Source organism: Lepidochelys kempii, chromosome 3, assembly GCF_965140265.1.
Source record: "Lepidochelys kempii isolate rLepKem1 chromosome 3, rLepKem1.hap2, whole genome shotgun sequence".
Lineage (NCBI taxonomy): Eukaryota > Metazoa > Chordata > Testudines > Cheloniidae > Lepidochelys > Lepidochelys kempii.
In genome coordinates this window covers 57381554-57403868 of record NC_133258.1, presented here as the reverse complement: position 1 = coordinate 57403868, position 22315 = coordinate 57381554, and the positions used below count along the sequence as shown (strand labels likewise).

At 40.8% G+C, this 22315-nt stretch overlaps 1 protein-coding gene across 1 annotated transcript in view; it reads right to left on the bottom strand.

Moving 5' to 3' along the window:
* The window catches only part of KCNQ5 (potassium voltage-gated channel subfamily Q member 5), a 531067-nt gene extending 510985 nt beyond the window's left edge, over positions 1–20082 (bottom strand). Inside the window, exon 1 of the mRNA XM_073336454.1 lies at positions 19636–20082. Within this exon, the coding sequence (XP_073192555.1) occupies positions 19636–19997 (362 nt within the window). The 5' untranslated portion in view covers positions 19998–20082. The remainder of the gene's footprint in view (positions 1–19635) is intronic.
* Between the last annotated feature and the right edge of the window lie 2233 nt (positions 20083–22315).

Below are 22315 nucleotides of genomic sequence, written 5' to 3'. Positions count from 1 at the left end.
TAGACAAATGTGAAGGATGTTTACTGTATACAAGCATGTCATGTTATGTGAAAATAAATAAATTTCTACTCTATTTATTGCATTTTGAGGGAACAAAATATTATAACACACTTCTATAGTCAATCAATCCCTTGATTATTATCCAAGATTAATTTGGTCCATTATGTATGCAAAAGTGATTGTGTACGTAAGAGAGTTTAATGCAGTTACCAATGAATCCAATATAATCTTTGTCAAGAAGGGAAAATGTAAGATCATATAATTCCACTCTGTGCAGAATATTTTATTCTAACTTCTATAGTCAAATAAATCTATTTCCATATCTAGCTGATGAGTTCAAATCCAGTTATTAAAGACAGAAAATTGTTACCATTTTTGACTGCACTGTGGCTCACCATGGGACATGAATTGATGCCTTTGGTCCTGTTCCCAATGGACATCAGAAACCTAACACAAATGTCACTAATTAGCACACAATATATAGTTCTGTTTATTTCACCTCTAGAGGCCTCAGGAGAGGGCTAGAGAACAATGGCAAACCAATTTATGGAATTTTACAATGTATGCAGATACATATATTGTATCTGATATGTAGTTACATAGGATACAGATTTCCAGAAACATCCATCAAGTACATTCCATAGGAACTAAATGCATGATAAAAAGGTTAAAGAGAAAAAATCTTCTCTGATCATTTAGAAATAGGGAGCTGCAGGAAAATGCATTAATCTCTAGTTAACTTTAGCATAGGTTCATCGTAATGAAAAATACACTATACAATGGAAAATTAGACATGACTGTATCTTCTCTGAAGTTATTTTAGGACTAGAAATATATCAATTGTATTTCTTGCATTTTGTTTGGCTGGAAAGTTGTTTAGAATGTGATGCTGCAGGGCTGCATTTAATTATGTTGAGGGTATCCAGAAATAGATGTACATGACTCAGAGTTTTTGTGTACTCAACCAGACAATCAGATCACAAAATAGACAACAGCTACAGTTAAATTAAGCAAAAAGACACCAGTTGGAATATTTATCAGCACACCTTCATGCAAGGAAGAAGTCCTGACCAGGAAGCATAAGTTTACAATAGTAATTCTATTCATTAATGTTATGAATATCTTCACAAATCACTACTTGGGACTCATTTTATTCAGTCAGAAAACGTGCCACACTTCATAATAATGGATCAAGCATAAAGTGAGGATAAAGGCTTTGTTTCACAATCTTAACAAATATCATTATCATTGGTGGCTAAAGTGAGAGACCTACTATATAGTCTGTTATAATCAATCACATTTTTAACCCTATAAATACTTCATTTTGACAAAATACCTGTTGAGAATAATAATATAATTATAACAACAGTTAAGGTTTTTAAAAACATAGCTACAAAAAAGGGCAAGGGTGTGGGGGGTGTGGAAATAATACATGGTAATCTAAAGGTATTATTAACATGAATTTGGGAAGGTTGCTTGCTTATTAGTGGGAAAGCCATAAACTAATTATGCAGGTCATTCCGAACTACAGCTGATATATTATGATGAGGTCTAAAGAGTTTATTTTGCTTATGCTACATAAAGAGAGACAAATTCCATGCTGACTCTTAAGTATGACTTAAAATTATTTATGTAGATTGTAAAAGATTTAAATAAGTGCAGACTATGGCCCTGAATATTTTTAAAAACTACATTTTATTTATTGGCACTATATCACATCCACCTACCTGTAAAACCAAGTTGTTTTAAGTACCATCTTCAGGTCTTGCCGTGATAGTAATATATAACTTCTAAAAATGATCTCACGAATTTAAAACATGTCAGACTGGATGCCTCCCAAACTGCCAAAGCTAAATACAAATACTCTCTAACATTAGATATTTTTTCCCTTTGAAGAGCTGGGAATTCAGGATAAGTGTTTCTAGTTCTAATTTTTGAACAAAATGGAAAACCTTAAACATTTCAAGGTTCAGGACTCAATATTGCCTATCCTATGCCTTGAATAGGAATGATTTTCAGGGAGGAAAACTACCTTTACAGGGACAAAGAAAATATTTTGTTGCCCAAGAGCCAAGTTCTTTTCTTTTTTTTTTCATTTTTATTGTTTGTTTTTGTACTTTGGTTTTGATTTTTTGGTTGTTTGTTTTCTGGTTGGTGGGTTGGATTTGGGTTAGTTTGGCTTAAATGGTGGCTGAGAAGTTTGGAATGTTAAAAATAACTGTGGCTACGATGAATCATTGGGCAGAGTGCAGGTATTCAGTGTTGCACAAGAAAAACAGTTTATCACATAACCCTGTAGTTTACTGCATAGCTGTAAAAGCAAATGATATTCATGCAATAGATTCCTAACTACATAGGTATTTATGCCCTTACATGTTATGCATCTATTGGGGGTTGCCATTTAAAAAAAAAAAAAAAGAGAGAGCATTTACCAAAAGTTACCAAATGGAATCTGAATTTACTACAATATTCCTCTATGCTTAGATCAAAAGATAGCAGTAACCAAGTGGTAACCCTTGGCAAATGCTAAGATTTTTATTGATTTCAAATATACATGTTATACTTAAGTGGCTAGTGAGAATGTGTACCAAGAACAAGAACAATGTGCCTGTGTTTCTTAATACCTGTGCTACCAACAGTTGAAAAAGATTCTCCCTGAGGTCAAATGTCAGGAACCAGTACTGTTGCAGCTGGAAGATCCGAGTTCTATCCTCACTACAGCCACAAAGTTCCAAAAGCACAGAGATAACTATTCTGTGTAACCACAGAGTTGTGATATTGGTTTCAGCAGAAGCAAGACTTGAACTAGTGCAGACATCATAGTATTAAAGAAAAGATTTGTTTAGTCTGAGAGAGTGTAAGTAATTATCTCATGTGTACTGCTACCAGCTACTGAATGGAATCAGAGCTGCTCAACTGGGTGTCATATTGCTAACAACAAAAAGTAGGTTATTTTAGTTCATGTAATAGGGGCCTGGATTTGAATATGGAAGATTTGAATTCTAATCTCACTGTGAGTTTCTAGTGGCCCCACTGTGCACTTGCTCTTATTACAGAATTTGATAACAGAGGGTTCTTCAGTCTAACACACAAAGGTATAGTAACATCCAACGGGTAGAAGTTGAGGATAGACAAATTCAGACTAGAAATAGGTCACAATTTTTTAACAGTAAGGGTAATCAACCATTGGAACAATTCACCATCACAAGAAATTTATAAAGCAAGAGTGGATGTTTTTCTAAAAGTTATGCTTTAGGTCAGCCACAGCTACAAGACTTGAAGCAAGAATTAATTCAGTGAAGTTCTATGGCCTGTGTCATACAGGAGGCCAGACTAGATGATCTTGGTAGTCACTTCTGGCCTTAAAGTGTATGACTTATGGTACTAATTGCACTCACATTTTAAATAGTCTAACAGCTGTATGCAACAGGCGAATGTTGACTATATTAAAACTTCATGCTTTTTAGAGCAGCTCAGTTGAATAGCAATTCTACTACATGCATTTAAACAAACTATTCAGGCATGCATATCACTAGTAAATTCACTACTGAAAAGTTTGTGATATACAATGCACACATTAACATTTTCAAGCATTCATACTGTAACTTCCATATTGCCTAGCCAAAGTTTACAAACTTCTAAGTGTATATTGCTGTATATAATCTCAAGTTTAAAGATTCAGACTTTTTTTAACTGTTTCTCTTCCTGTGCTCCCAAAGTCAATGGATTTGTGTCCATTTAAAATCAGGCTAACCATGGCTCAGTATTTCTAAAAATCCTCTCTCTTCCTCCCTCAAACAACCCCTCCCACCCCCATCTGAGTAGCTTAGTAGCTCTAGTAGCTTGACTGGAAATGCCATTCTACGCATCAACAGATAACTATGTGGAGAGGGGTCCCTTCAAAAACTCACAGAAGAATGTATCACTGTTCAACTAACAGCAACGTACCAGTTAAAGCAACACAACTTTAAAAACTGAGCTCGTATCTTTACGTTTGGTACACTCATTCATTATGGGTCACTGAGGAAAAATTCCCAATTCATAACCTGATGTATTCATCAACCATTTTTACTAAATTTCAGCTATGCCAGCTTCAGGGTGGGTGGAGGAACTCATCATATGGCAAGTTCTCAGCACACTGCAGGATTAGGAAGTGAACACTTTGACTTAATGATGGGATAAGAGAGAAGGTACTCATGCATCAGTAGCTGGTTGAAAGATAGGAAACAAAGGGTAGGAACAAATGGTCAGTTTTCACCATGGAGAGAGGTAAATAGCTGAGTCCCCTCAAGATGTGTACTAGGACCTGTGCTGTTCAACATATTCATAAATGATCTGGAAAAGGGGGTAAATAGAGAGGGGGCAACAATTGCAGACGATACAGAATTACACAAAATAGTTAAGTCCAAAGAGTTACAAAGGGATTAAACTGGGTGACTGGGCAACAAAATGGCAGATGAAATTCAATGTTGATAAGTGCACAAAGTAATGCACATTGGAAAAAATAACCCCAATTGTATATGCAAAATGATGGGTTCTAAATTACATGTTAGGACTCAAGAAAGAGATCTTGGAGTCTTTGTGGACAGTCTCTGGAAAATATCAGCTCAGCGTGCAGCAGCAGTGAAAAAAGCTAAGAGAATGTTAGGAATCATTAGCAAAGGGATAGATAATAAGACAGAACATATCATAATGCCTCTATATAAAACTATGGCATGCCCACACCTTGAATACTGTGTGCAGTTCAGGTTGCCCCATCTCAAAAAAGGTATATTAGAATTGGAAAAAGTAGGGCAAAGAAGGGCAACAAAAATTATTAGCGGTATGGAACAGCTTCAGTCTGAGGTGAGATTAAAAAGACAGACTGTTCCATTTAGGAAAGAAACAACTAAGGGTGACAATACAATAGAGGTCTATAAAACCATAAATGGTGTGGAGAAAATGAATAGGGAAGTGCTATTTACCCTTTCACATAACACAAGAACCAGGGGTCATCCAGTGAAATTAATAGGCAGCAGGTTTAAGCAAACAAAAGGAAGTATTTCTTCACACAATGCAGTCAACCCGTGGAACCCGTTGCCATGGGCTGCTGTGAAGACCAAAAGTATAACTGGGAGGGTTCAAAAAGAATTAGATAAGTTGTTGCAGGATAGGTCCATCAGTGGCTATTCGACAAGATGGTCAGGGATGCTCCCCATACTCTGGGTGTTCCTAAACCTCCAACTGCCAGAAGTGTCTGGCACTGGCCACCGTCAAAGACAGGGTACTGGGTTAAATGTTCCATTTGCATGACCCACTATGGCTGTTCTTATGTTTATATGTCACCAATACAAAAATAAAGGCCTCAGGCCAAATTCAGGTCCTATATGATTTTTGGGCTCAGACAAACATATGTGAGTGCTGCAAAAGCAACATGTAAAAAGAGCTCATATTCAAACTTGGTGATAGATCCCTAAATAGATTATTCCTGCAGGGGCAGAATTATTTTGTATGAGATATGGGATGAGTAAGATAGCAGATCTCCAAAGCAAAAATATGTTGTCCATGACATTTTACCCCCAAATGCCTCCTCTACACCTTTGATGGTGGGGTTTGAAGGAGCTCAATTACACTTCTTGGTTACAGGTTTCAGAGTAACAGCCGTGTTAGTCTGTATTCGCAAAAAGAAGAGGAGGACTTGTGGCACCGATGAAGTGAGCTGTAGCTCACGAAAGCTTATGCTCAAATAAATTGGTTAGTCTCTAAGGTGCCACAAGTCCTCCTTTTCTTTTTACTTCTTGGTTACTTCCTTTCATGTCTATAAAAATAGAGATGATATAGGCTGAATTTAGGAATTTATAGAAAACATGATGATGTTGAAATATTTTCATTGCAACAGCTTAGTCATTATTAATTAGTGACATAAAGCACTCAAGAAAAAGAGAGATAAGATAGTAAACTCTCTGGAGTAGGGACTATCTACATTTTAGATAAACTGTAACAAGTGCGGAACCAGCCACAAATGACAGAGATTAGGAGAGATTAAGGGTGAGGAGTAAAGGTACTGACAATGATATCAGCAATTGTGATTACAAGAAAAATCAAATAAATTGATATAGCCTTGTTGAAGAGCAGTAGACCTATGTACATAGTATTTTTCTTCAAAATATGTGTTTTCATAAAATATTTACTATATTCTTGCTAATTTGCTTATTTGTTGACTGTCTGAGGGGTTTCTTTTAAACAGAGTATTAATTTTAACGAGTAGCTAAGCTTCAACCACTAACAGTCTGACTGTCTGACATTCATTGCATTAGATACAAACATTTCATTATTTTACATTTATATTTCATAATCAGAATTCATTTTCAGTATTTATCATGAAAAACTATGCTATTAGACACTGAATCGCATTAGTGCTGGAACATAATACATGAACAGCTTTCAAACTAAACTGAAATATCAAAGAGTTACTTGAAAAACTGATTTATTTACAATTGGTTTTAGATTAGGAACATATCCAGGTTTCCATGCCTTAGAAAGAACTATCTGTTCCATTGTTCCATTTATGGATAAAATGTTATGTAGTAAATAACTTGTAAGATATTTAGTGCACAGTATTTAAAAAATATAAAGAAATAATAATTTCCCCATTTGTAACCCATTTTATTTATTGCTGCCTCCTGAAGTAAAAATCTAAAGATACAATCTAAGGTGTATTCTGGCACCTTTTGATTGCCTTTTTAAGAAATGCAGTGGACCTGAAGTTTATGTAGCACAAGTGAAACTGAAATAGGCAGCAATGGATGACACACTGCTGGCAAAAATCCAATCAGAATTTGTTTTAAACTACTTTTGCATACACTCAGAACCCTCAGTAGATCCAAGAATTAAAAAAATGCTTTACCTCACTTATTATATCAGTGGAAGTTTTATTCTGAGTCAGGACTTCAGGATTTAGTCCAATACCAAAAGCCAGTAAATGTCCTTAAGATTTGGCATGCTACTAATACACAGTAAATATCTTTCGATCCAAAAATATATTTACTATTAATATCTGAATCAAACAAACATTAAATCATACTCTTTCAATTGAAATATGCTGCAGAAACCATAATAAAAATGCATGTGCATTAATTTGCTGGTATTCCATATTCTTTTCCATAGCTATGGTCAAGCTATGCCTCCTGCTCAGAAGCTGAGCCACCTGAGAATATCATGTAAAATCACTGGTGTTTTACCATTATGTTCTGTTATTCCTTTTGTAGAATATTTCTCCTTTTTCTAAGTGCTGAAGAAAGGTGCTGGTGATTCAGTAGACAGCACATTTTAATGCCAGTATTAAACAGAGCCACATATTCTTTTTCTGCAAATGCCCAAATAGCTCACTACTCACGTAAACCTAAATACACTTACATGCCACCGACAGCCATTTATAAGGCCAAAATAATGCAAACTCCATTATCCTGACATTATTACAACCTTCCAGGATATGAAATACTGTAACGAGAGGTCTACTCGTCACCTCTACCCTGTGATGGGGTGTACTGTTCACTTGGGGCCCTGGAAAGTCACGAGGGTGGTCTCACCAGGAAGCCCTGAGGTTCCAGTCCAGGGTTCTATGAGAGGAGACAAGGGTTAACTGGCAGGGCACAGAAGCAGATGAGGCTCATTAGCCTCTTAGCTATCGAGCATGGCAGTGGTTCTCAACCAGAGGTCTGGGGGGCCACGAGCAGGTTTCAGGGGGTTCACCACACAGGGCCGGCATTAGATTTGCATGGCACACATAAAAGAAAGAGGAAGTTTGTTGCTGGGGGTAGAACAGCCAAGCAGCCATGTTAAGGGAAATCAGATGTCCACAGATGACTTTGTTAAAACTTGAGGAGGGACCACAGACTTCATTTAAAGCCTGTTAAGAGGGGGTTGAAATGTTTCTACTTCTCTTTCATGAAGGATGAAGAAGTTAGAGGAATCTGATTGTAACAAACACAGGAATAGGGGGCATAGGCTATATGATTTATCTTTCCTGAAAAAAAGGAGAAACTCAAGACCTTACATTGTTTTGCCCTGAAACAAGGCAGTTGAGACTCTTGTTTGCATTGACCTTGGTGAGGGGAACCTTGAGATTAGACAGGGTAAGACCTCAAAATAACTTTTCTTTTCTCTTGATTTGCCACAGTTCCTTCAGCTGAATGTCCACACATTCCCATCTCCCTCAGATCGTTCCATAGTGCACTAAATTGGCAATGAAAACACACAATTACATAAACTGTAAATAAAACAAACAAATGGATGTGTGAAACAGATATTCTAAGTCTATATTAATAAGCACAATGTAGTGGTGTTACGATGCAGAACTGGACCAATAGATTGAGCATGCCTTGCCTACAAAAGTTTGTTTGTTGTTGTGTTTTGGGGATTTTTTTAAATAAAAGAATCCCTTCTCATCTATAGGCTAGTTGGGAAAGTGTGTAAAATACAATCTTTGATTTATGGAGACCTGAGTTCCAAATCTATCCTAGGTCACAAGTAAAAAAATATAATATCTTCTTAATCTATTTCTTACCACCACAGATCTGCTATACGGCTTTGAAAAATTGGCAGTGTGCCTCACAGAGGGCAAAAGCTTGAATCTCAACAAAGTAGTAACTCAGAACTGATATGCCTTAGCAGCTCTGTGTGGGCAAATATTGCACAGGATCTAGCCAACTGTGGTTGGCTGTACAGTTCCTTTAAGTCTCTCACTTGCATAAATGTCAGAGTCACCAGGCAAACAGCACCTCTTAGCCCTCCTAATTTCTTTGAGTGTAACTCCTCCTGCTCCAGGCCTTGAGCTGTTCACTCTCTTGGGGTGGAATCAAGTGATTCTCTCACTCTCAATCCAGGCTCTGGTACTAATCACAAGTATCTCAGCAGGTCCAATTTAGTTCGGCACCTGCAGATCACTTTCCTCCAGGAGCAATGACCAGTTGTACGCAGTGACCAAACAACCTTATTAAACCATGTATTGTTTATTTAGCACCAAAGCAAGAAAAATACCTTAAAATAATAAACAGGCTATATGGATTGCTAGGCTTCCTTGAGGATTACCATCCCCTGGAATTTAGGGAAGGCCCCAGCTGCTTCAGACACTCCTCCAGGACCTGTGTCTGCGTCCTTGTCAGTCTGTTCTCCACAGAACAGCTTGCTGACAACTTCCCCCACCTCCCTTGATCTGTGGGAATCCAGTCTTAGAAGGTCAGGTGACAGCAGCAGTTAAAAGGTCATTTTACCATCTAGGCCCATCCAGACAACTTGCTCTTTCGGGTTCAGATCTTGCTTCCATCATCCATACCTTTGTCTCTTCAAGGTTTGATTATTACAATACATTCCACATGGGGCTACATCTTGAATCAATTTGGAAGCTGGAACTGGTGCAGAAAGGCGGCCACCCACTTGGTAAGCAGGGCATCCTGCAGAGAGCACATGTTCTAAGGGCAGGCTGTAAAGCTTATTTGTTTAATCTAGACTTTGAGGAAAATCTAAGGAGGCTGAAGTGCAGGCAGAAACATAGGGATGTTAGTATTTGGTTACAGGCTGCTGCTCAATAGAACCGGTAAGTTGACTGTATGGCATATTATATTGCATTTTGGTTTTGTAATTTCAAATGACCAGCAAGCCACTTAGATCATGTGAATGGGTGGTATTTTATTATTTATTCTAACTTGAAATAAAATTAAATGAATGAATAAATATCCATCTTATTGCAAACAAAAACTTTAAGCTTTTTTTTTTCTGGTAGGGCTGGAAGAGAGATATTTGTGCATTTACTTCTCCTTAGTGGTGCTCGGATACCATAGTGATCTGTGACTTTAAAAAAACCTACAGAAGTTAAAATTAAGGTACTAGAAGAATTTAGATTTGGACTAGTAGTTCTGACTATCTGACTTAGGCAGGGAACTTACCAAACTATCTTATCTAACCCATTAGTACTCTAGTTTGAGTATTTGAACTGTATAATTGCCATCTTTTTCATTCTCTTGAACCAGGAAAGAATGTTTCCCTCTTGCTTTCATCATCTGTGAGAATCAGCACTGATGTGTTGATACAATATGACATCAAGTATGGTTACACTAAAGTCATTAAAAGACAATGAAAGCCTTGAAATCGAAATTTTCATGTCTTTACGTTTCAAACTGGTTTCAGAGTAGCAGCCGTGTTAGTCTGTATCCGCAAAAAGAAAAAGGAGGACTTGTGGCACCTTAGAGACTAACAAATTTATTTGAGCATAAGCTTTCGTGAGCTACAGCTCGGAAGTGAGCTGTAGCTCACGAAAGCTTATGCTCAAATAAATTTGTTAGTCTCTAAGGTGCCACAAGTCCTCCTTTTCTTATTTCAGACTGGGTATCACAAGATGATGTGCTTGATCAGGCAGATGATGGATACCATAGAAAACAGGAGAATCCTGCCTGAATTGTAAAGGTGGGCAGGTACAGAACTGCCTTTCTTCTTTCTAATGGGATGAAGAGCGTGATTCATTTGTTAATTTTTACTCCATACGAGCTTTGAAAAAAGGCTGTCTTGTAATTATTCGTTATAGAACATTGTAAAGTGTGTGTAAAATCACAACAAAACTAACTTAAAAAGAATCTATAGGTGCTCAGCACCTCTGAAAATCATGTAATCGTTTAGAAAAGCATTTAGGTAACATGTTGAAGTCCTTATTCAAGAATGCACTTACAGATATGCTTAAGTGTTTTACTGAATAAGGGCCTACTAGGAGTATCCAAATATGAATTTAGGTTCTAACTTAGGCACCAAGTTTAAAAATGTTGGCCATACTGTACTCAGGCAGTTAGCACCAGCAAATAGTCAACCTCTTATGAGAAAGCTGACAAAATTGCTTGACCATACATCTAATCTGTGAGAGAACCTCTGGACTGCCAGTTAAGGAAGTTAAGAAGCTTGTTCTGACCTCAGCTAGGCAACTGCTTTATGATCATTTTGCAATTGACGAAGGAACTCTGGCTTAGGTGCTGAATTTGCTTTCTTAACTGAACCGTGGTGGTAATCCCATAGGCAATCTATATTTCTTATCGGATAGGTTATCTAGACAGACATACTAGCATTAATACTCAAGAAAATAATATGGAGAATCAGTTTGTTGCTTATTTCAATCACCTGCACAAGTGAAAGATTTCCCCTCTGAAAAGTAAAGATTTGATATTGTAAAGAGAGACGTTTGTCTTGTTTAGAAAAATGGGATACTGAAACTGGGTCTGCTGTATTTATATGGTATAGGTTTGCCATTAGATAATATTGGGGGTTTTTAAAGCTCAGCTCTTTTACCCACATATGAAGGGCCCAGTTCTGTTCCCATTAATAGCAAAACTCCCTTAATTTCAGTGGAGCAGAATCAGGCCCCAAACCTACAGTAATGGAAACATGAACCTGAGTAAAATCAGGACATGATTAAACTTTAGGCATCTAGTATATCTCCCGTCTTAGTCAGGGGTCACTAAAATACAGCAAGATACTACCCATTAAGCCCCAGAGAGCTAATATTTGAAGATTTATTGTGACACTTTGGTGGCTTATATTATTTAAAAGGAAATTACTCGGCTTGTTTTCAATGTGTTTGTTTATAAAAAACAAGGTATGTTACTTACTTTAATAATAAACTAAGTATCTTCATTATAGTGACATTCTTGTGGAAAAATTCACTGACTTCATATATACTAGAAAATATATTAATTACGATTAGTATTATTAAAGCAAATACTGAGTGCAGTAATGATTGAATATTGAACATAAAATGCCACCAATTTAATTATGTTAGACATAATTCTCATTGCATTACTATTGGAAAAAATAATACTTAATTCAGATCCAAAACAACAACAGTAATTTAATGCTGATGCATATTAATAAACTAGTCCTATTTTTCCACTGTTAGGTTGAAGGTACACCAGGACATAGTGATAATCCTGTTCAAATAATCCTATTCAAATAGAGGATTTACATTTCCAGTATATTTATCCTATTAAAAAATTGTTTTTAAGCTCAAAGAATTACAAAACTGATCAGTCAAAATGTGTCACACAAATGCTGTCCCATAACTGAGCCAAAACCTCTCTGGCCTCTGCAGCCACAGCTGCTCCTTCTTCCAAGCTGTAATCAGCATCCCATGCTACACTAGGCATTTATGGCTGTCCTTTCTCATGGATCATATATTTCATTCCACCCAGCCTTTACCAAATACAGCATTTGGAATCTTAGGAAATATTGAGCTTTCTTGATATAAGAGACCTCATGTGGGTGTGGGTTTTTCTCTGGCGGATTGGATGTCAGAGATAAATTTTAAGAAGCCCAGATTCTTTCATAAACAGGGAGACAAAAAGAGGGCACATCATGCTCAAAATTCACACATTAAGAAAAATGGACCTAGGATTGACCAGAGGAAAATGGAGGTGGGACTCCTTGCAACACAATGCCAATGTATACTTTCACAGAGGGTATCGGGGGTGGGGGGAGGAGAAGGACTCCTCCTGGCAAAATAGTAATCATAAGATAAGGCCTGACCCACTTCTCAGTAAATGGAGATGGGAGACAGACTGTACTTCCAGGCATTACCTTCACTTTAAAAATCTATTCCAAACAATGGCCCAGAACACTGTCTTTTCTCCTGCGGTCATGCAGGGTTCATAATTCCTTCAGGGTACACACCCATGTGAGGGAACAAACAGGATGCAGCTCATCTGCAGTCTTTCAGGTCCAGGACTCTCAGTAACTCTTTCCTGAGGAATGTTTTTTGTTCTTTTTTTTCCCTACAGGGTGGGGAGAAGTTCTGCTTTTTGTGGCAACCCAGTGTTTCCCCTGGATAGATCATCTGCTGTGGAGCCAGCATCTGCAGCCTTATGGAGCTTACATAGCTCATAGAGCTGAATATATAACATGTGGGATCGGGCCCAAACTAAGCTGGATCAGGCCCAAAGAGACTGAATGAAGGCAAGTGAAAGTCACTTGTATTTATTCTCTGGATGTGTAAGTAATAAGAACATTCATCACATAACATCTTGAAAATTCCAGAATCTTCAGTAGCTCTCCAGCAAAAGTGTTGCCCATGGAACACCATAGGGGAGAGGGGGAATGAAGCATTGTTGTCTGCTCCTTCTCTTCCACCATCATAGGTAATAAATGATACAAAGGCAATTTTTAATTGCTGTGGTATTGCTGTTGGTGTGCCACTGTTTAAGTTGGATGAATACATCCTAGTACTGAAAATAAATTTGCCCAGGTATGTGCATTCATGCTTATGTATAGTTTGTTCCCAGCACAATATATCCACGGCAGATTTATGCTGAAATGCCTCTACGTTTTTATTGTTATATAGAAGGAAAAAAAAATCTGTCTTGTATTTAGCTGAAAGTTATATGACAGGTCATAGAGATTCCATTGTTTTCCTCCTCAGGACCCAATAGAATTGAGTTTTGCATAAATTTGCATTGCTTTACAAATGCAAACCCTGATCCTGGAAGTGGACTGAAACAAGCTCCAGAGGATTGCCACATATGTTCATTGTATGCCCTGAAGTACACCTCTGATTGCTGATACAACAATATTTGTATCACTTTAACATAAGGCAACACCACAGTTAATCCAAACACTGTGCCTCCCTAGAGCCTTCAAAATCAGAAAAAAGGAAACGAGAACTCCAACAAGTAAAACAGAAATGAGAAGGGGAGAAAAAGAAATAAAATGCTATTTACCAGATTTTGTGACTAGTTCATCAGAGAAATGATACAGCCAAAGAGTTGGAGAAGTGCATAATGTCTAATTCCAAAACATATTAGGCCATATCATGCCATCAGTGTATAATCAGAATGGGGAGTTCTGCCTAAATATCAATGGCATGATATTTGACATTTGATCAATGTCATTAGCTACAGAAATCACTACTCAATAGACATCTGAGAAAAATATTCAAACAACAAACATGTTTGGAGAACAAAGCTTGAAGAACAGAATTCCTGGTAAAATTATCACTCGCCAGAAATGGGGGGTTCACGGTGTAGGAGGGGATTCGGGGCTGGGGGGTTGGGGTGTGGGTTCCAAGAGGGAGTTTGGGTGCAAGAGGGGGCCCAAGGCTGGGGTAGGGGGTGCGGTGCAGGCTCTGTGAGGGAGTGGATTGTGGGCTCCAGGAGGGAGTCTGGGTGCAGGAAGGGGCTCAAGGCTGGGATACAGGCTTAGGGCATGGGAGGGGGTTCAGGGTGCAGACTCCAGTTGGCGCTTACCTCAGGCAACTCCTGGGAAGCGGCTAGCATGTTCCTCTGACTTCTAGGCACAGGGACAGCCACGGGGGCTCTGTGTGCTGCCCCCGTAGCTCCCATTGGCCATGGTTCCTGGCCACTGGGAGCTGCAGAGCTGGCACCTGGGGAGGGGGCAGCGTGTGGATTCCCTATGGCCGCCCCTATGCCTAGGAGCAGGAGGGACATGTCACTGCTACTGGGAGCCGCGCGGAGCCAGGTAGGGAGCCTGCCAGCCCTGCGCCAACCAGACTTTCAATGGCCCGGTCAGCTGTGCTGACCGGAGCCGCCAGGGTCCCTTTTCGACCAGGTGTTCCGGAAAAAAAAAATGGACACCTGGCAACCCTACTGCCATATCACAAGCAAGTTGAGATGCAAATATTCCATTTCTTATGAACAGATTAAACAATGTTAACAAATTAAAAAATATACACAAATAATTTTATCATACCCATAATTATATCAAAGGGCAAAGCTTCCCCCCCCACTCCAGCTGCTCATCAGAAAGACAACTAAACACAAACACACACACACACACACACACACACACACACTCTTACACTTCTGAAATTCATAGAGAGATTATGGAGAGATTTCCAAATATTTCTGGTAAAGACATTCAGATATGTAACTCATATATAAAAATAGATATAGGAAATGTTCTCAAAAGGCACAAATTACATTTAGGCACTCATTTACTTTCAATGGCAGTTAGGAGCTTTTGAAAAATCTCCCCCACAGTAACTTCATGTGTTGGATTATATTTATTGTCGCTGATAATCATTAAATCAGTACTCAATAGTCGCCTTAACAAAAACAAGCAGATAATATGTTATGAAGACAGGTTTGAGCAATATTCAGCTTTAATGTTGGAAGCACTTACAGTAGTGTACCACGCAAACAACAGTTCACTGTATTTCTACACAAACGGATACCAAAAAAAAGAATCAGCATTTTAGGGGCTCTCTGAGAAAACACTTTTAGAAAAGTTAGTATTGTTAATGTATTTGCATGTTAAATATTAGCACGAACACAAATGACTAGGTGGCGTGATATGAAGATTTTACCAGCATGAGTTTACGAGGCCAGCCTCGTTACTCACAATTGGTATTGGACATTCTGATTTTATCCGTGTTCATATCTGAACTATTCCTAAACCATTAAGAGTTGAAGATTAGGGAAAATTGCCTTTCGAATGGCCCAGACTTACAATACAGATTTTACCTAGAACTTCTATGTCATGAAGTACCAATAAAATGCACACAGGTAATATGTAAGTAAAGGAACATGTAATTTGTGGGTCTGATCTGGCAAACCCTTACTACCCACTATAATCCTATTTAAGTGACTGTCTCTGCCCAATAACAAACACTAAATCCAGAGGTCACAGGATGGTACCCTTTCTGTGTAAAATTACAAAACTCTAGGAATGAAACACAAATAACCAAACTCATTGATTTCTAAAATTTAACTTACTATACCTGTTCCTCAATGGCTAGCTCCCCTTACTCTTTTATTTACAATGGCAAAAGTTTTTCCATTTTGAATAAATTGGACAATATTACAGATTAAACCCAGATCTAAAGTCCTTCTGCATGGAAAAACTCCATTAAAGTTCCACTCCAGGACTGGTTGCTGATTAGATAATGCCACTTATAAACACTGCAACTCCCCACCCCAACCAACCAAACTTCGAATTCTAAAAATTAAGAAAACCAAAAAATTTGGGGGAGGAAATAAAATTTGTGATTATGTCATCTTGCAGATCAGAGTGATATTTACATCCAGTGTTATATTCTCATGAAAATAAGGTTTAACAATTTATAGCCCCTAACTATAAGAGCCCCTAACTATAAGAGCAATAATAGACTCTGTGGTAATGTAGATATGCATTAACAAAGCTCAGAAATGGCATCTCAACAAGTAAATAACTTGATTGTTACACATTTTTTTCAAAAGATTTGTCATTTTTAACATTACAATATCTGTGTAGAAAATTTGCCAAGATGAAGTTATGTTCAATCAGATGGTTGCAAAAGATGCATCTGAAACACTGAAAATTGTAAATTGTATATATTCTTTTAATCTCAATAGATAAAAATAATTTATAAAGAAAAAATGCATCCAAAGTAATGAGCTCTTTGCCAAATTTTCACCCAATGGAGCTTCAAATGGCCAAGTTAAAAAGCTCATTAAAATGGGAGTGAAAATAGAAACACTGATAAATCCTTGAACAAGTGGTACTACTAGGTGTACTATACACTACTTTAGTACAATAGTGTTTCCAAAATGCTTCACACAGCTTTGATCAGATAAAAAATCTTTTTATACACTTTGTTGGCATTTCCAGTTGCCAGAATTGCCATTTGTAATTAAAAACTAAAATTGGCACTCATTCTATGCAGGCAATTATCTAAAGGTATCTGGCAATATTCCTTGTTTACAGTGTTGCTGTGTCATGACTTCACTCAGTTTGGAAATTTGGAAGTTTGGAAATTCATTTTTTTATAGGTTTAATACTGTGAACTTTACTTTAATCTTGGATTTTATTTAATAATTATCATTATGCTACCAAATTAAACAGAAGAGTCTCAAAGTAAGATTTCTTGGTATTTACATGATGACTGCAATAAGAAGTGTCCTAACAAGTGATTTTCAGAGTATTGGTAAAGTACGGTCTATGCCACAATATGTCCTAGGGTAAGAGATTCCTATTAAAAACACAAATAGCAAAGTGTACACAATAAATGAACAAAAATAACAAAAGTTCAGTCTACCACAGTCGATTTTCATAATGAACCATTTAGAGGGGAATAAGTAGTTCTACTTAGTTGACAGCAATCTTTCACTAAATGAAATGTCACTTCAGACCTGTTTCTGTTGTTTTTTGTCGACAGCAATTTTGGTCTACTAAGTAAATCTATCCCTGAAGTACCTCATTAATCACAGTGCAGTGGTTCTTGGCAAGATACTCTATATGGCTATAAAAACTGTTATTAAAGAAGGATTTGGGGATTCCCATGCTGGTGTGATACAAAGCATTACTTGATCATAGGTTACCAAAGACAGCTTTTAACAAATAGTTGCTTTATTACTGAAAGTGTTACAACTGACATTTGCTTACTATACGTAATCATCTTTTCAATGAAATTCCTGGAACTATCATTCAAAGAATAGTAACCTTGCATGTGCTCTATCCTGTGCAGTATGTTAGTTTTCTATGATTAAAGATAGTGACCCACGCTCACACACAATTTATAATATCAAAGATAAATTTTCTGTACTTTTTCAAATGTAAAGTACAATATTTTAAGAAAAACATTTCTTTGACTAGTCTTAACATCAGTCATAGTTCATCTGGTTTACTGCAGCTTTCTGGGGTTAGGACTATGGTGTATTGCAACGACTTCTTCACAAACTCTGTCTTTAGACTGAATGATCTTTGGTGTAGGGAAATGTATTTGGATGCAGACAGAATACATAATAATAAAAGAGAACTAATATTGAACTAATTTGTTTTGGAAACCCTGGGGATACTTTAAAGGGGTTGCTTAAGGTAGGGTTTTAAAGCCTACATCACATAAGCAACACCCTGTCTTAAGGAGCCAATTCAAGATACACCTGAATTCTCTTTGGAGGATAACATCTAGAATCACAAGAAACATTTTAGTCACATCCTCTACTAAACCCATGTACACTGCACACACATCCAAAAGAGAAGAGTAACTTACTAGTACAAGTTGAAATGACATTAACATTCAAGAGACAACATAAATTAAGACTACATAACAAGATAACAATTTACTAAGTGCTTCCTAAATAATGCCGAACTATATGAGAAATAGTAAGGAACTTCTTGGAAGTCTCAGAGTAATTTATCATGATCATTACTAAAAGGAATTAGTTTGGAATTAATCCTAAACATTGAATATTTCAATAAAAATATAACAGTAACACTATGTCCATTAACTACTGCTGCTATGGAACTCAACTGGAAATACATGTGCAATTTGCATGAATACTAAATGAGTTCATAATGATCAAAGCGATTATTTATAATACCTAATGAATTCATAATGATGGAAACAACGCACTGCAGGATGCAAATGAGAAAATGGGCAATAATAATTAAATGGAGTAAACATCTTAAACTACATCAGTCCTGGTTTGTAAGAAGCAAAAACTTGGATATTTAAGTGCAGGGGTAATATTAAAGAGAACTGACTAGAACCTAGTTCATGCGTAGCTCATGAACCATCTCTGCATCCTGGCCTTTTACAATCGCCCCACTGTCCTTTTCAAGTTATTGCAGCCAAGAATTCCAATTCCCAAGCAACAGATACAACCACATCTGCAAGCAGATGCTCGGTGCTTCCTACCTCTAACATGAACAGACACCTGCAAACTTACACTTCAGAACAGATCGAAAACGGTCGAAAAGCTGTGCACCAACACTCTGCCCTCTTTCCCTCCCTTAGCTCTGCTTTTTGTTTAGTTCTGGGAAGAAGCACTTATAAAAGTGTCTAAAAATAACCAACGGGACGAAACTGTAGTAAGAGCCTGGCTGCACGAGCGAGTGAACGGACGCGGTGGGAAAACAGTATTAAAACCCTTTCAGCAGGGGAAGGATTTAAAGGCCCGAAGGGGAAAGTCCACATTTGCTTCCAATCAATTCCTCGTTGGGCATTTTCCGCTTCATGGTCAGGTCTAGGCTGCCTCTCTTTTCCCACCTTCCCATAGCGCCACGAGCGAGCCCAGATCAGCCTTTGCCTGCTGGCTGCCGGGGCCAACCGTCGGAGTGACAAAGAGCCATGCGGCTGGCCCGGGCAGCCCTGCCCCAGCACAGTCCCTTGCAGAACTGACCGCCAACGCGCGGGCCTTTCCCCGAGGGCTACGCGCTTCCCCCGGCACAGCAGAGCTCCCCGTCTCCCATGGCAGTGGCTCCCTTTGCCGGTTGCTGTCACCGCGTTTAAACGGAGTGGCGAGCTGGGGTGGGAGGGGGCGGTTGCAGCGTGCACAGACCACCCCAAACGCTGACGTTTCTGAGTCACTTTTTGGCGGGTTTTTGGGGAGCGCCACTCCCTCTCTCCCGCCCTCCACTGGGGGCTGTCACCGGCCGACAAGCCCCGCTCCCCAACCTGGACTTTCCCCCGCTTTGCCTCCCACCCCTGGAGAAGCGCTGCAGGCGAGCCACAGCCGTGCGCTTCCCTCCGCGCTCCTGGAAGATGCTCAAGGAGCCGGGGCGGGGCCGTGCCACCGCTCATGCCTCCTCGCTGCTGCGCGCCTCGCCCCACAGCCCCTGCCCGGGCGAGCAGGCGCCGGGCTGGCGGGGACAGGTGCGGGCCGGCGGGGGGGGGGGGGCAGTACTCACACGAACGCGTGGTAGATGAACGCCCAGCTGCGGGGTCTCTCCAGCACGTTGTACAGATAGTTTTGCAGCCTCCGGTACTTGACGTTCCTCCGGCAGCTCTGGCTGCTGTTGTACGACAGCGGCTTCCCCAGCAGACTCATCCGGGCTCCCCCTGGCTTTCCTCGCCGGTTCTCCCGCGAGCCGCCGCGGCCGATGGCGCCGCCGGTGCCCAGCAGGAGCAAGCCGTCCCCTCTGGGGGCCGAGTTCAGGAGCACCCTGCTGCGGCCGGACTCCACATCCTTCATGCCGCTGCCCGTGCGGCTGCTCTTCAGCCAGAGCCCGGCGGAGCTGCCCTCGTCTCCTCCGCTGTGCTTGTGGGGCATGGCATCACCACGGGCGCTGAGAGCGGGGCAAGAGCAGCACCGGAACAGGGCCCGGGCAGCCGCCGTGCGCTCAGCTTCCCCAGGGGCGGGAGGGAAGCGGCCTGCGGAGCAGGGGAGAAGGCAGAAGTGAGAGAGGGGCACAGTGTCCAAACGATTCCCCCGGAGGAGGGAAACAAAGCGGAGCGGGCAAGGGGGAGCCGTGTGGGCCACTTTGATCGAGCAGGGTCCTTTCTCCTGAGCTTCTGGCAGGAAAGGAGCCCAGCGGTCCCCAAACACCCCGACTCGCCCCTCGGGTCCCCCAGACAAAGGGTGGGACTCCTGAGCAGCTCCCCAAGCCTGGTGGTGCCCGCACCTTCCCGTGAAAGGCAGGAGTGGCTTCCTCGGCCCCTTCAGCCTTCTTTAAAAAAAACCACAACAACTTTGAAATAACATGGTCTCTCAGCGAGCGAGCCGGCCAACAGGGGATCAAGCCGTGAAGGGGAAATGTATCGGAAGCTCTCTTAGTTTATTAGGATGTAGGGAAGGGAGGAAAAAATATAAAGCCAGGGCAGCTTTAGGGGGGAATTAACGTAGAAGGCGCCTGTCCTTGGCTTGGCCAGTACATTTTGCTCTGACGGGCACCTCAGTCGACCTAACAAGCTGTTGCTCTAATTTCAAATGCATGAGAAAGTCAGCAAGTAATTGTACATCCCTTGAAAAAAATGCTCCAAAGTGTGACCACTTTTCAATGGTAACCACCACCATGCCCGGGCAATGACAGTGGCGATGAAAACAGCAAACGGCTGATTACGCGCAGCTCCTGGAGATTATACACATTGTCGGGAAATGTCCATTTAAATCCGCGAAAGTAATAAAACGGTTGAAGTCTCACTAGCGGCAGCTCCTGTGAGACTATGGAGGACAGAGCTGTCAGCTGGAGCAGCCTCCCTTCGTAGGTACCCAACAGCTTTTCAGATTTCCCTCCTCCGCCCAACCGTATAGCGTGGCACGATGTATACAGTAAACAGCTACACAAACAGAAATGTGCATCAGGTTTGAAGTCTCAAATAATCCCCCACGTTGCAGATCCTAATAAACGGCCCTGGCGGGTCCTCGTTGATTGGGGCGCTGGGCATTAACAAATAGGGAAGAGATTCAATCCAAGCCCAAAGGGAAAGAAAGTCCTTCTCTCTCGTGCTGGCAAACTCCCAGCAAGTGCCAGGGATTCGCACCCGCGAAGGAAAGGATGGTCAGTCAGCAGGCGAAGATATTGCTGGGCGGCGCTTGGCGTCCGAGCGGAACGGAAGAAAACAAAGCTGCCCCTTGCTGAGGGTGGGCGTTTGGCTCCTGGCCTCTCCCAGCGCATCAAGGTGAGTGTGCAGAAAACCACACCCGCAGCTACCCCGCGTCCCTCTCCTCTGAGGCGCGCCACTCACACCGAGGCAGGCGGCTGCGCAAGCGGGATGTATCTAATTATTATTTATTAGCTGTGCTCTCGGCGGCAGCGCCCGCGGCTCCCTCCGGAGCTGTCTCTTGCGGGAGCGTCTCTCGCCCAGACATACACACGCGCGCTCTGGGGAAGGGCTGAAGCAACGTGCGCTCGGCAGGAGCCCCACGTGACTCCCCCCCAGCACTCCACCGCCACCCACCCTCTTGAACACACCGGCCGGCCGGCGAGGAGAGTCGCTCCGGGCGGGCGGGCGGCCACCTGACCCCGGCCGCCACAACTCGCCCAGGGCGAGAGAAGTGGGGAATCCGCACGCCGAGAGGGGTCAGGGCTGGTCATCCTGGCTACACGCTAGATCAGCGTGGATTTGCAAGAGCCCCAGGGCACTGCTTGGCCTCTCTCTCTCTACAGCAGCACATGTATTGCTGTAGTAAACCAGAAGACATTACTCATTTCCTCTTAACCCGAGCCTGCTGCTGCTTTGCATACTGCAGCTAAAACTCATCAGCGTATCCATTTCCTAAAGTCAACTGTCCACCGCCCGCCCTCCACACACGCAGGCTGTTTTGAAAATAAATAGTTCCCAAAAGGGCACCGTGACACGTGCCTTAAGAATGGGCACAGGGCTTTCTGCCTACTTCCAGTCTAACTGGAGCCGCCTCTGGCTTACAGTGCTTCCACCCCTTTAGCGTTTAGTTAAGTCTCAAACCTGTTCAAATCCTTAACCTCCATAACCTTCTTTTAGTGCTTTGATTGGCACTTTGTTCATGTCACTGACTATTAATTGCGATAGTTGTGTTGATTTTCTGCTTGTGGGACTGTTCTGTTAACTCTGTATTAAGAAAAATGCTAACAAAAATAAGTTCATGCATTCCCGTGTAAGTCTCACTCC